The 12150-nt window shown below is 35.6% G+C and overlaps 1 protein-coding gene, 1 non-coding gene and 1 pseudogene across 2 annotated transcripts; 1 reads left to right on the top strand and 2 right to left on the bottom strand.

Moving 5' to 3' along the window:
- Positions 1-248: 248 nt before the first annotated feature.
- LOC127812373 (U2 spliceosomal RNA) lies at positions 249-363 on the bottom strand (annotated as a pseudogene).
- A 2528-nt stretch (positions 364-2891) lies between these two features.
- On the top strand, positions 2892-11747 carry LOC127811798 (protein RESTRICTED TEV MOVEMENT 1-like). The gene is made up of 3 exons (XM_052351973.1): positions 2892-2951; positions 3368-3594; positions 11184-11747. Exons 2-3 carry the CDS (start codon positions 3400-3402, stop codon positions 11508-11510), a joined length of 522 nt encoding a protein of 173 aa, XP_052207933.1. The 5' UTR covers positions 2892-2951; positions 3368-3399; the 3' UTR covers positions 11511-11747.
- Positions 11748-11956: 209 nt separating this feature from the next.
- LOC127812371 (U2 spliceosomal RNA) lies at positions 11957-12150 on the bottom strand. The gene has a single exon (XR_008025877.1). It is a non-coding gene; the product is annotated as a U2 spliceosomal RNA (small nuclear RNA).

The raw sequence follows: 12150 nt of genomic DNA, 5'->3' as shown, positions 1-12150 counted from the left end.
TGAGGAATATTTTTATCATTTTACATGTATTGTATAACTTAAAAGATAGTAATAGCATTTTTTTTTTTTGTAATTATTGCCTTTGGTTTATTTACCTTTAAGAGTCTCGAATGACATAAATATAGCTTCTGCATGGTGCCGCCAATGATACGGACATTTTAACGTAAGTTTTGAGCTTATGGTTTGGGCGGGGCGTGCCATGCCCAGGAGGTTCGGGCGACGCTGGAGGTCCCGCGCATGAAACTGCCATGGGCTCCCTGAAAAATTAATTTAATACCACGCAGGCCAATGGCTCACTCGGATATTAAACTGATAAAGAACAGATACTACACTGGCCCTTAGCCGGAAGGCCGAGAAAGGTATGCTTTGATGGTCCACGGGCTTCCTTTTATTCAGCTCTTCTGTTGCCTCCTATTGGCGAATGGCCCATGTGGGAAACCGGAACAAAACATCGTGATTTGGCAATCTGTTGGTTCACAAGTGGCATAGAAATGCTACTGCCCGTTAGTCTGATGTTACGTTTCATTAAAAGAAAAATGTAATGCTAACTAATATTTAAGGTGGACTCAAACAATTTTTTGGTTAGTAAAATATTATAAAATTTGGTGTATATATTATCAATTAATATATACACCAAATTTTATTAAAAAAAATTTTAGGTCGTTTGTGGCTCATGCCCCCATATCACATAAAAAGATGTAAAAATTTAATAAAGAACACCTAGAAAATAAGAAAAAACTTAAATTTCATAAAAAGACCTAAATTTCATAAAAGGCCTAAAAATTTCATTAAAAATAACTAAAAATAAAACATAATAAATGAAATTTAGGTATTTTGATATTTTTAGGTCTTTTATGAAATTTAGGTATTTTTATAAAAAATTTAGGTCATTTTTAAATATTTTAGGTCTTTTTATGAACTTTAAGTCTTTTTAAATTTTTACGTATTTTTTATGAAAATTTTAGATATTTTATTAAATTTAAGTATTTGTTTAATTACTTTTAGGTTTTTTAATGAAATTTTTAGGTATTTTTATGAAATTTAGTATTTTTTAATATTTTTAGATATTTTTTACCAAATTTTTAGATCTTTTTTATGAATGTCTCAGGTATTTTTGAATATATTTTAGGTTTTTAAATAAAATTTATAGGGTTTTTAATGAAATTTAGCTTTTTTTTACCAATTTTTTTTTTTCATATTAGAGATCAAATGTCAATTATTTTAATTGTTGAGGGACTAAATGTTATAATTACGTATTAAAGTTAATTTGATGTGTCTTGCTAGCTTTTTTTTTATGTGACATAACATTTTATATATTGTAAATAATGGTTATATTTATTTTTAGTTATGGTAAGAATTTAAGATAATAATTTTTAATAATTAAGATATCAAATTTTAGTATTTTACATTTTAAAAATTAAACGTTATATATTTTAATTGTTGAAAGACAGCTGTATTTCTACAACATTTCATCTATAAAACTTGTTTCCCTTTCTTAAAAATTCCCAAAGATGGCCTTAGAAAAAACAGTGCAATGCTTTCTCTACCATTAAGGTTCCAGAAGTGTTTAATAGAGTTGGAAAACGGGTAAATTAGGTTGGGCCAAATTTAGCCTACAAAGAAGGCAGGCCAGGTCGAGCAATGAAAAATATGGGTCTGACATGATCTTATGACCCTCAATAAACGGGACAAGTCGTGGACCACCACCAATTTTGGTTTTTTCGATTTGAGATATGTCATATGTGGATCACCCTCATTTTGGTGGGTCGAGCCACGAGCAATAAAGTACTGGCCCGTTTGCTACAATACTGAGTTGAGATGGATTGGACTAGGAGGTGGGCTCATAGGCCGCTCGACCCATTTGCCAACTCTAGCGTTTAACCTACTTGAAAAAAAGAAACTCATGAAGGTACTAAAAAAAGAAGCCAAGCAATTGAGACTCCTTTTTTTATTAATATAGTATTTGTTAAAATGAGTAAAATAATATTTTATCAAAATCACTTATTTATAAAGTTCAAGATAAATATTCGAATGAAAGAATGAATAAATTTTTCTTGAAAATTTAAAATAAGAAGTAATATGATTTTTTAAAAATATTTAATAAATATAATAAAAAATATTTTTATCCAAAATGTTTTCATAACTTTTTTTCGATAACTTTTAGGAAAGGAAACCCCACATGCGGAAAGGAAATCCATTACGACTTCCTCCTCGAGTGACTTCAATGGCCCTGTTTGTTACAGCTTAAAAGTTGCAACTTCTAGCTTCTAGCTTCTAGCTTCAAAAAAGTTGGGATGTAGTGTTTGTTTTAGCTTATAGAATTTTAACTTATAGCTTCTACTAGCTTTTAAAAGGGGTAGAAGCTGGCTTTTTCAAAGCTAGGGTACCCCATCTTTTACAACTTCTGCTTAAATGATTACTTGTTTATAACAATTTTATCTTTATTTTTAGCAAAGAATTACCCTCTTATCTACGCAATCATGAGTTTTTCTTTTCCACCGCCATCTCCATTTTCAAATTTCTTCCACTCTCTGGTCATCTTTTTTTCTCTCTATACTTTAATTAATTTTTTTATAACACTTGAAACTTATACATATACACTAATTAATTTTTAAATTATCATTCTATAACTACTAAGGGTATTATGGACAATTATAAAAAATAAGTTATTTTACACTTTATGGTATCAAACACCACAACTACTTAACTACAACTTCTAAAAAGTTGCAACAAATAGGTTCACAACTTATTCTAAGTTTTAAAAACTATAATTTAAGAAACTATAAACTATAATTTCTTTAATTAAGTTACAACAAAGGGGCAATGCTTAATTGGGGTTTCCAAAGCGGCTTAAATGCTTAATTCGCGCTTCCTCCGGAGGGGGCTCAAGGTTCCCGACCCATGGGTTTCCTTTCCCCAAGTGCAGTTAATGGGTGTCTCCAATTCTCAAGGTATTTTTTTTCTTCCTCTTCCTCTTCCTCTTTATTATTTTCTCACGAACCCTAACTATGACTCTTATCTTGAGGTGCAGTTAATGGGTTTCCTTTTCCTTGATTCCTAGGCAACCATATATAAAGATACATGCACATATATAAATGTAAAATGTTTATGCGTGCGCGAACCCAAATGAATGTTTCCGAAAGGAATCTTGTGTATTTTCACAAAGAAAGAATGGTTAGCTTTGTGAAGTAACCAATTTTTACGTTAATTGTATAAATTCTGATTGCAAATGATTTTTTTCTGTTAAATTGCTCGTTTATTTATGAGATTAGCTGAACAGTTACTCTTTACCATTAATCCTCAACCTATATATGTCACTGCTGCTTACTTTCCCCGCCCCCCTCTCTCTTTCACTCGGATTAAATAGGGTTTGCCGAAGTTTTTGGAAGGTGAAAGATCATGATCAAGCTTCCTACCGTAGGGTCCCGAAATGGACAAGCATGGGATCACAAGGGGAGAACAGAGCTTGTACAGATTTTCATTTCGTATGATGATTCTGCTATTAAATTCTTACAATTTCTTTATGCTGAGAATGGAAAGCTAGTTCTGTCTGAGCGCCTTGATGGTATCGATATCGGAAACAAATTTAGCACAGTGAGTGTCCCAAACTTTGCACTAATGACTGCCGAAACCTTTTTGTCCATTAAATTTTCTCTATCTTTATTATCAAACAGTGTGGTTAATCTAGATATAATTTCTTCTTTCCAGCAAGATGACTGATAGACATAGCCAGCTTGTTGTAGAACTCCTGTTAGGAAGACATCTTTTCAAAATCCAATGAAGCCTTTTGCATCTTACTTACTAATTAAATTTTCAGTTCCATTAGGAATTGTTTATCCTGATTCTTTTTTATTTCGTTTCCTTCATGTCCATTTTGCTTGACAGCACGAATAATTGTATTCGTTTGGTTATTGTCTACATAATTTACTTGCTATCCATTTAATTGTCCTGTAAAAGTATAGATGATATTTCTGACAGTCTGTACTTGAACAAGATAATGATGACTATTATAAATATATTATACTTGATGATGTAAAATGTTGATATTATGTGATTCAAAATGACTTTATCAGATTTCTGGCATGCTGTTATATGTTGCTGAGATGCATTTTATATTTGTTTCATTTAAATATAAATATGTCTCATTATATGTTGTTATATATATGATGTTAATATATATATCTGCTGCATGTTATTAATATCTTTGGGCTGTTGTGTTTATATGGGCCGAGCCCATATTATTTTCGTGTTGCCTCTTGTGCTGCTGGCCGAGCCCATTCCTAATAACCCATGTTGGCGTTGCTATAAAAGGGCAGCTCGATGCCCTAATCTCAAGAACTTTCTGATATTTGTCTTGTGCTCTCTCTCTCTGAAAACCCTAAGTCAGCGATTCTTGAAGCGAGACACTCTTCGTGAATCCTTCGTTCTGATCTATGTTTCAATCGATTCTTTGGTTGCTTCCATGGTAAGATCTGACGGTAAGAACGGTTATTGCTTAATCTCTATGTGTTTTAAACGCCTGAGGCGTGAGAGGTTGTTGACTGATAGAACAGACCTTTGCCTTGATCGTGAGATCGGTATAGAACAGATCTACCTTGATCTTGTTGTTTTTCGATTTTGTTTTTCAGTTGTATTGCAATATTGTTTCTATTTTTCTGTTCATGATCTTGTAATCGTTTGTAAACTTGAGATCTAGTGGATTGACTAGAGGCGGAGTCTCTGCCGTGAGTAGGATCTATTGATCCGAACACGTATATCGCTGTGTCTTGCATTTATACTTTTCTGGTTTAAAGTTTTGGTTTACTGTGTATCGCGCTTAATCTGTGTTTGGCCGAGAAATCAGGTTGTACAAAACCTACAAGTGGTATCAGAGCCACGAGGTTCTAAGATCCCGGTCAGACTGTCTCAGATTCGAAAGGTAAAATCTCAGAACTGGTAAGAACTTCAAAAACTTAGGGTTTTTTTTTTTTCAAATCTCGTACTCTTTTTACCCTAACTTTGTATGTAACAAAACTGGTCGAATCTTAGTCTGTTAAGATTTGTGCTGCATGCTCTAATCCAAGCTGTACTTTCTTGATCTTGAATAAGTAATCTATCGTTTACTTTATTCTGTAACATTCTCTGCCTTGTGTTCTTGTCTGAATTTGAAAAACCAAACTCTGGTTTAGTTAATTTCTGGAAAAATTAAATTTCAAATTCTTATATTCAAAACTTAAATAAGATTTATATCTTATCTGTTCCTCATACCTGTTAGTTCCTATTTCTGCGTTATTCCTGTCTAATTAAGTCACAGTTAATCTCAAATATCACTTGTAATTACCATTCTGTTTTTACTGTCCATAAAATGGCTCCATCTAAGTATGAATTAGATTAGTTTGATGGTAGTGGTGATTTTTCGTTATGGCAAAAGAAAATGACTGCAGTATTGGTTCAAAACCAGTGCTCTGAAGCACTAGATGAACCTTCTGCAGCTGAGAAGGATAAAATAGAATCTCCACCTATTCCTGAAATGCGAAAAATGGATAGGTTAGCTTACAGTCTAATAATCCTAAATCGTTCCGATAAAGTCCTTAGACAAGTAAATAAGGAGAAGACTGCTTTAAAGGTGTGGAATAAGCTAGAATCTCTATATATGACTAAGTCTTTAACAAGTAAGATTTTCTTAAAAGGAAGACTGTTTGGTTTTAAAATGAATACCTCTAAAACTCTAGAAGAAAACCTAGATGACTTTAATGTCATTGTAATAGGTCTAGAAAACATAGATGAGTGTATCTCTGAAGAAAATCAAGCTGTAATTCTTCTAAATGCTTTGCCTGAATCATATAGAGATTTAAGAACTGCAATGCAGTATGGTAGAACTTCTTTATCCTTAGAGGATGTAGTGTCTGCCTTAAGATCTAGGGATCTTGAAGATGATAAGAAAGATAAAAAAATAAATAGTGCTGAAGGCTTAAATGTAAAGGGTAATTGGGAACAAAAATCTAAGAACAAAGCCAAAGGGAATTCAAGGGGTAGAAGTAAAACAAGGTCAAATTCTAAGTCAAGAGGAACAAGTAGAGGATCCTCAAAAACAAGAACCTGTTGGTATTGTAAGAAAGAGGGTCATGTAAGAAAGAACTCTTATAAGAGAAAGAAAGATCTAGAAAATGAAAACTCAAACAATCAGGATGCAGCAAATATCTCTGATGGATATGATAGTGCAGAAGGCCTAATTATAACAGAACATACCGTAGGTAATGAGTGGATTTTAGATTCAGGTTGCACTTTTCACATGACACCTAGGAGAGACTGGTTGCTTAACTTCCAGCATATAAAAGGTGGCAAAGTCCTAATGGGTAATAATCAATCCTGCAATGTAACCGGTTTAGGGTAAGTTAGGTTTAAAATGTGGGATAGAGCATATAGGACTTTAGACAATGTGAGGTTTGTGCCAAACCTTAGAAGAAATCTTATTGCTCTAGGTATGTTAGATTCGAATGGGGGGTCTTATAAGTCTGAAAATGGGGTCCTTAAGGTGTTTAAAGGATCCATGGTAGTTCTTAAGGGAATTCGCAAGCAAGGACTGTATGTCCTTCAAGGAGAGTCAATCTCTGGGTGTGCTGCAGTTTCATCTTCTGAAATAGATGACACTGTGTTGTGGCATAGGAGGCTAGGTCATATAGGAATGAAAGGATTACTAGAATTAAGTAAGCAAGGAATCTTAGATTCCAGGAAGATTGGAAACCTTGACTTTTGTGAGACATGTGCCTTGGGCAAGTCTCACAGGTTGCAGTTTGTTTCTGCAACTCATAAGTCCAAAGATGTTTTAGAGTATGTTCATTCCGATCTTTGGGGATCTCCCCAAGTCCCTAGCTCTCTTTCAGGTGCCCAATATTTCCTTTCCTTTATAGATGACTATTCTAGGAAGGTTTGGGTCTATTTCCTTAAGTATAAGAGTGAAGATTTTGCTAAGTTTAAGGAATGGAAGACTTATGTAGAGTTGCAATCAGGCAAGAAAATAAAGACCCTTAGAACATATAATGGCCTGGAATTCTGTAATCAAGAATTCTCCAATTACTGCACACAAGTAGGCATTGCAGGGCATAGAACTTGCAGTGAAACACCTCAGCAAAATGGAGTTGCTGAACGCATGAATAGAACCATCCTAAACAAAGTTAGATGTTTTTTGAAAGACTCAAACTTGCCCAAGAAATTTTGGGTTGAAGCAGTTTCAACTGCTTGTTATCTCATAAACAGATCTCCTTCCTTCACCATAGAATTTAGAACTCCTGAGCAGCTATGGAGTGGGAAAATCCCATCTCTTAACCTTCTTAGACCTTTTGGATGTATAGCTTATGTCCATAAGAAAGAAGGGAAGTTAGACCCTAGAGCCAAGAAGGTTGTATTCTTAGGATACCCTCAAGGGGTAAAAGGATACAAATTATGGCTGATTGATGAAAAGAAAACCGTTATCAGCCGGGATATAGTATTCAAAGAATCAGAATACTATATCCCAAATAAGGTGGAAAATGCTAAGGAAAACCAAGCATTAATGAAAATGTAGTAGAAACTGACCATGAGAGTCATCAAGAGTCTAGTTCACAAGACTTTGCTGAAACTGAAATAGAGAGTGAGGATAATGAAAATTCAGCTGAAATCATTCCAGAATTGGATGATTATGTCCTATCTAGGGATAGGGTAAGAAGGGAGATTAAACCTCCTACTAGGTATGCCCATGCTGATGTGATTGCCTATGCTCTTAATATTGGAGACTCAATAGAGCATCAAGAGCCTCTTAGTTATCAAGAAGCTTGGTCCAGTAAGTATAAAACTAATTGGTTAATGGCAATGAAGGAAGAGATGGAATCTCTTCAAAAGAATAAAACCTGGATTCTTGTAAATAAACCTAAAGACCAGAAAGTTATAGGTTGTAAATGGATATTTAAAAGAAAACCAAGCATCCCAGGTGTAAAACCAGCCAGATTTAAGGCTAGGGTAGTTGCCAAGGGTTTCTCTCAAAGAGAAGGCATTGACTACCATGAAGTATTCTCACCTGTAGTAAAGTATACTTCTATAAGATTAGTTTTAGCCTTAGTAGCCTTAAATAATCTAGAGCTTGAGCAATTAGATGTTAAGACTGCTTTTCTTCACGGAAACCTAGAAGAGAAAATATATATGGACCAGCCTATAGGTTTCATAGAAAAAGGTAGAGAGAATAAGGTCTGCTTGTTACAAAAATCCTTATATGGTTTAAAGCAATCTCCTAGACAGTGGTATAGGAGATTTGATGAGTTTATGCTCAAAGAGAATTACACTAGGTGTAACTTTGACCACTGTGTCTATTTTAAACAGCTTAAAGAAAAACTGTTTATATATCTCCTTATATATGTTGATGATATGCTTATTGCATGTAAAGAGAAGGGAGAAATAGATAGATTGACTCAAGCATTAAAATCAGAATTTGAAATGAAAACCCTAGGAGTAGCCAGGTGTATCTTAGGGATAGATATCACTAGAGATAGAAAAAGGGGTACATTGACCTTGTCCCAATCAGTCTATTTAAGAAAAGTGATAAGCCTCTTTGATATGGAAGGCTGCAAACCTGTTTCAACCCCCATACCTCCTCATTTTAAGCTCCAAGCTGTAAAAGGAAACTTATCTGAAGAAGAAGCTGACTACATGAAGAAGGTTCTCTACTCTAATGCAGTGGGAAGCCTCATGTATGCCATGATAAGTACTAGGTCTGATATAGCCTATGGGGTTAGCCTAGTAAGTAGATTTATGTGCAATCCATCTAAGGAACATTGGTCAGCTGTTAAATGGGTCCTTAGGTATTTAAAGGGGTCAGTGAATAAGGGTTTAGTGTTTAGATCAAATGCTGAAAATTCCAGCAGCATTAAGGGTTACTGTGATTCTGATTTTGCAGCTGATTTGGATAAGAAAAGATCCTTATCAGGATATGTTTTCACTTTGGGTGGAAATGTGATAAGTTGGAAAGCAAATCTCCAACACATAGTGGCGTTATCAACCACTGAGGCTGAATATGTAGCATTAACAGAAGCTATGAAAGAAGCCATCTGGTTGCAGAGAATAGTTAGAGAATTAGGTTTAGGTAACCAAATTTCTAAAATATATTGTGATTCCCAAAGTGCAATTCATCTCTCAAAGAACAGTGCCTTCCATGAGAGAACCAAGCACATAGATGTGTGTCTTCATTTTGTTAGAGATATTATAGCTAAAGGTCAGGTAAAAATAGAAAAAATTTCTACCTTGATAAATCCTGCAGATATTCTAACTAAATCAGTTCCTGTGGTGAAGTTTGAGCAGGCTTTGGACTTGCTCAATATTCTTCCAACGTAGCTGTGGAAGATTTGCAGGGGTCTCTAGTCATCATCCACTATTTTTAATCCATTCTTGAATCAAGGTGGAATTTGTTGATATTATGTGATTCAAAATGACTTTATCAGATTTCTGGCATGTTGTTACATGTTGCTGAGATGCATTTTATATTTGTTTCATTTAAATATAAATATGTTTCATTATATGTTGTTATATATATGATGTTAATATATATATATTTGCTGCATGTTATTAACATCTTTGGGCTGTTGTGTTTATATGGGCTGAGCCCATATTATTTCCGTGTTGCCTCTTGTGCTGCTGGCCGAGCCCATTCTTGATAACCCATGTTGGCGTTGCTATAAAAGGGCAGCTCGATGCCCTAATCTCAAGAACTTTCTGATATTTGTCTTGTGCTCTCTCTCTCTGAAAACCCTAAGTCGACAATTCTTGAAGCGAGACACTCTTCGTGAATCCTTCGTTCTGATCTATGTTTCAATCGATTCTTTGGTTGCTTCCATGGTAAGATCTGATGGTAAGAACGGTTATTGCTTAATCTCTGTGTTTTAAACGCCTGAGGCGTGAGAGGTTGTTGACTGATAGAATAGACCTTTGCCTTGATCGTGAGATCGGTATAGAATAGATCTACCTTGATCTTGTTGTTTTTCGATTCTGTTTTTCAGTTGTATTGCAATATTGTTTCTATTTTTCTGTTCATGATCTTGTAATCGTTTGTAAACTTGAGATCTAGTGGATTAACTAGAGGCGGAGCCTCTGCCGTGAGTAGGATCTATTGATCCGAACATGTATATCGCTGTGTCTTGCATTTATACTTTTCTAGTTTAAAGTTTTGGTTTACTGTGTATCGCGCTTAATCTGTGTTTGGCCGAAAAATCAGGTTGTACAAAACCTACATAAAATATAACCAATAATAAATGATTACTGGCTTGGACCAATGGTGAGACCTTTTCACGTCCAAGATTCAATCCTTGTGATGCTCCTCAATTGGCACCGAGGACCACAATTGAGAATCGCCCTAGGGCTAACTTGGGAGGACTCTTTGGCGCTCAAGTAAAGGGGAGTCTTTGAGAGAATAATGTAGACTGATGACAGATAATAAAAAAGAAGATAAATAATAACAATAGAGAGAGGAGAAGATGAATGTATGTGATGTTGTTAATTAATTACTGGGCCAATGTGGCAATGTTTATGAACTCGCAATGACAGAGTCCCCCTGGGAGTCCTTGGTCTCTGCATGGTCATTTACTTCTTTTGACATAGATGTTGAATTGCCAAAACTCTTGTGGGGATGAGTTTTTTGTTTGAGATGGTGAAAACTCCCTTACTTTTTTGGGCCATTGCCTTTCCCTCGTCCCTTTGGATAGTGCCATATGGACAGGGCTATGCGTGATGGTGTGGCCTCCAGGGTGGCCGTATGGGTGTAATTTAAGGTCGTTTGTGGGTCATGCCCGCATGCCCCATAAATATAATTAAAGGGTTACAACCGTATCAATACTATTTAACATATAAGGTCATAAACATTGAAATAAATTTGATGTTTACTTGACCTGAATATTAATCGTTCATATTGAGCATTTCTAGAAAAAGACCCATATGATACATACGATGAGGCATTGAACTAGAATGAAAAGCATTGTTACTAATATGTAGATTTATCTTTTTTGTTTTTTGGTTTGGTAATTATAAATCTGTCTTCCAGAGTATGTGGCTTTATTGGTAGAGACAAAAAATTTGTTATATCATAAAAAGAACTACCAGGAATTAGCTTTTCGTATCTTAATTGTTAACTTGGTAACTCCCCATCATCTCTGAAGTCTCTAACTGTTTCTGATGAACAAAACCAGGTTACGCTCGGATATCTAGACGAGTTTCTAACATCACTGAAGGCAAGTTGGGGCCATGGGAAATTGACTTCCATCGAGTTCGGTACCAACCTAGGCAGACATGGACTGTTTGGACGGGCGTACAAGGATGACAAGCACTTTGATTTCCAAATGGGCAACCGCCGACCATTCGGTGGATTTCACGGCACTACCCAGTACGGTGTTCTGAAATCCATCAGGGTCTATGTCAAGCCAATCGCCTCGCTGAGCAACCTCAACTCCAATCAACAGGTCAACGTCTCGAAATCTGCCAGTAAAGCCGAAGTGAAGATTATCTATTATATTTAGACCATTGATCTATTATCGATCACCACCTCTACACTAGTTGGTGTGATTATGCCTTTATTGTCTCGTTTGTTCATCTGCACTTAGTTATAGCTGGCATCTTTTGTGTAATTATTGCCTTTGGTTTATTTACCTGAAGAGTCTAATTTAGCGATTTAGAATCAGAATTCAGCTCCCGAAGTTGAACTCCGTGAAGCAATCGCGCGACAGCGCAAACGAATATAGCTTCCTCTAATAAGAAATCTGCCTCTTAGTTCTTCTCTCTTTTCTAGTGAATGAACCATGGTTGTGGTTTACGAACAGATTCTCTTTAACAGAGGTAAGGGTAGGCAAGAACATCAAGCAGTCTCCCAATGGCCCTAAAAGTGATAGGGAGAGTGCAGCTTCTGTTTTGGTGCCGCCAATGATACGGGACATTTTAACATAAGTTTTGAGCATATGGTTTGGTCGGGGAGTGCCAGGGCCAGGCGGTTTTGCAAGGCCGAGGCAACGCTGGAGACCCGGGCAGCAAGCTGCCATGGGCTGGTCCTTCCCCTGAAAAATTAATTTAATCCCACGGTGGCCTATGGCCCGCGTATCATATATTAAACAGATAAAGAACAGATACTACACTTGACCTTAGCCAAAAGGCCGAGAAAGCTAT

This window comes from Diospyros lotus, chromosome 10, assembly GCF_014633365.1.
Source record: "Diospyros lotus cultivar Yz01 chromosome 10, ASM1463336v1, whole genome shotgun sequence".
Lineage (NCBI taxonomy): Eukaryota > Viridiplantae > Streptophyta > Magnoliopsida > Ericales > Ebenaceae > Diospyros > Diospyros lotus.
The sequence above is the reverse complement of the archived record's forward strand: the minus strand, read 5'-3'. Positions and strand labels throughout refer to the sequence as shown.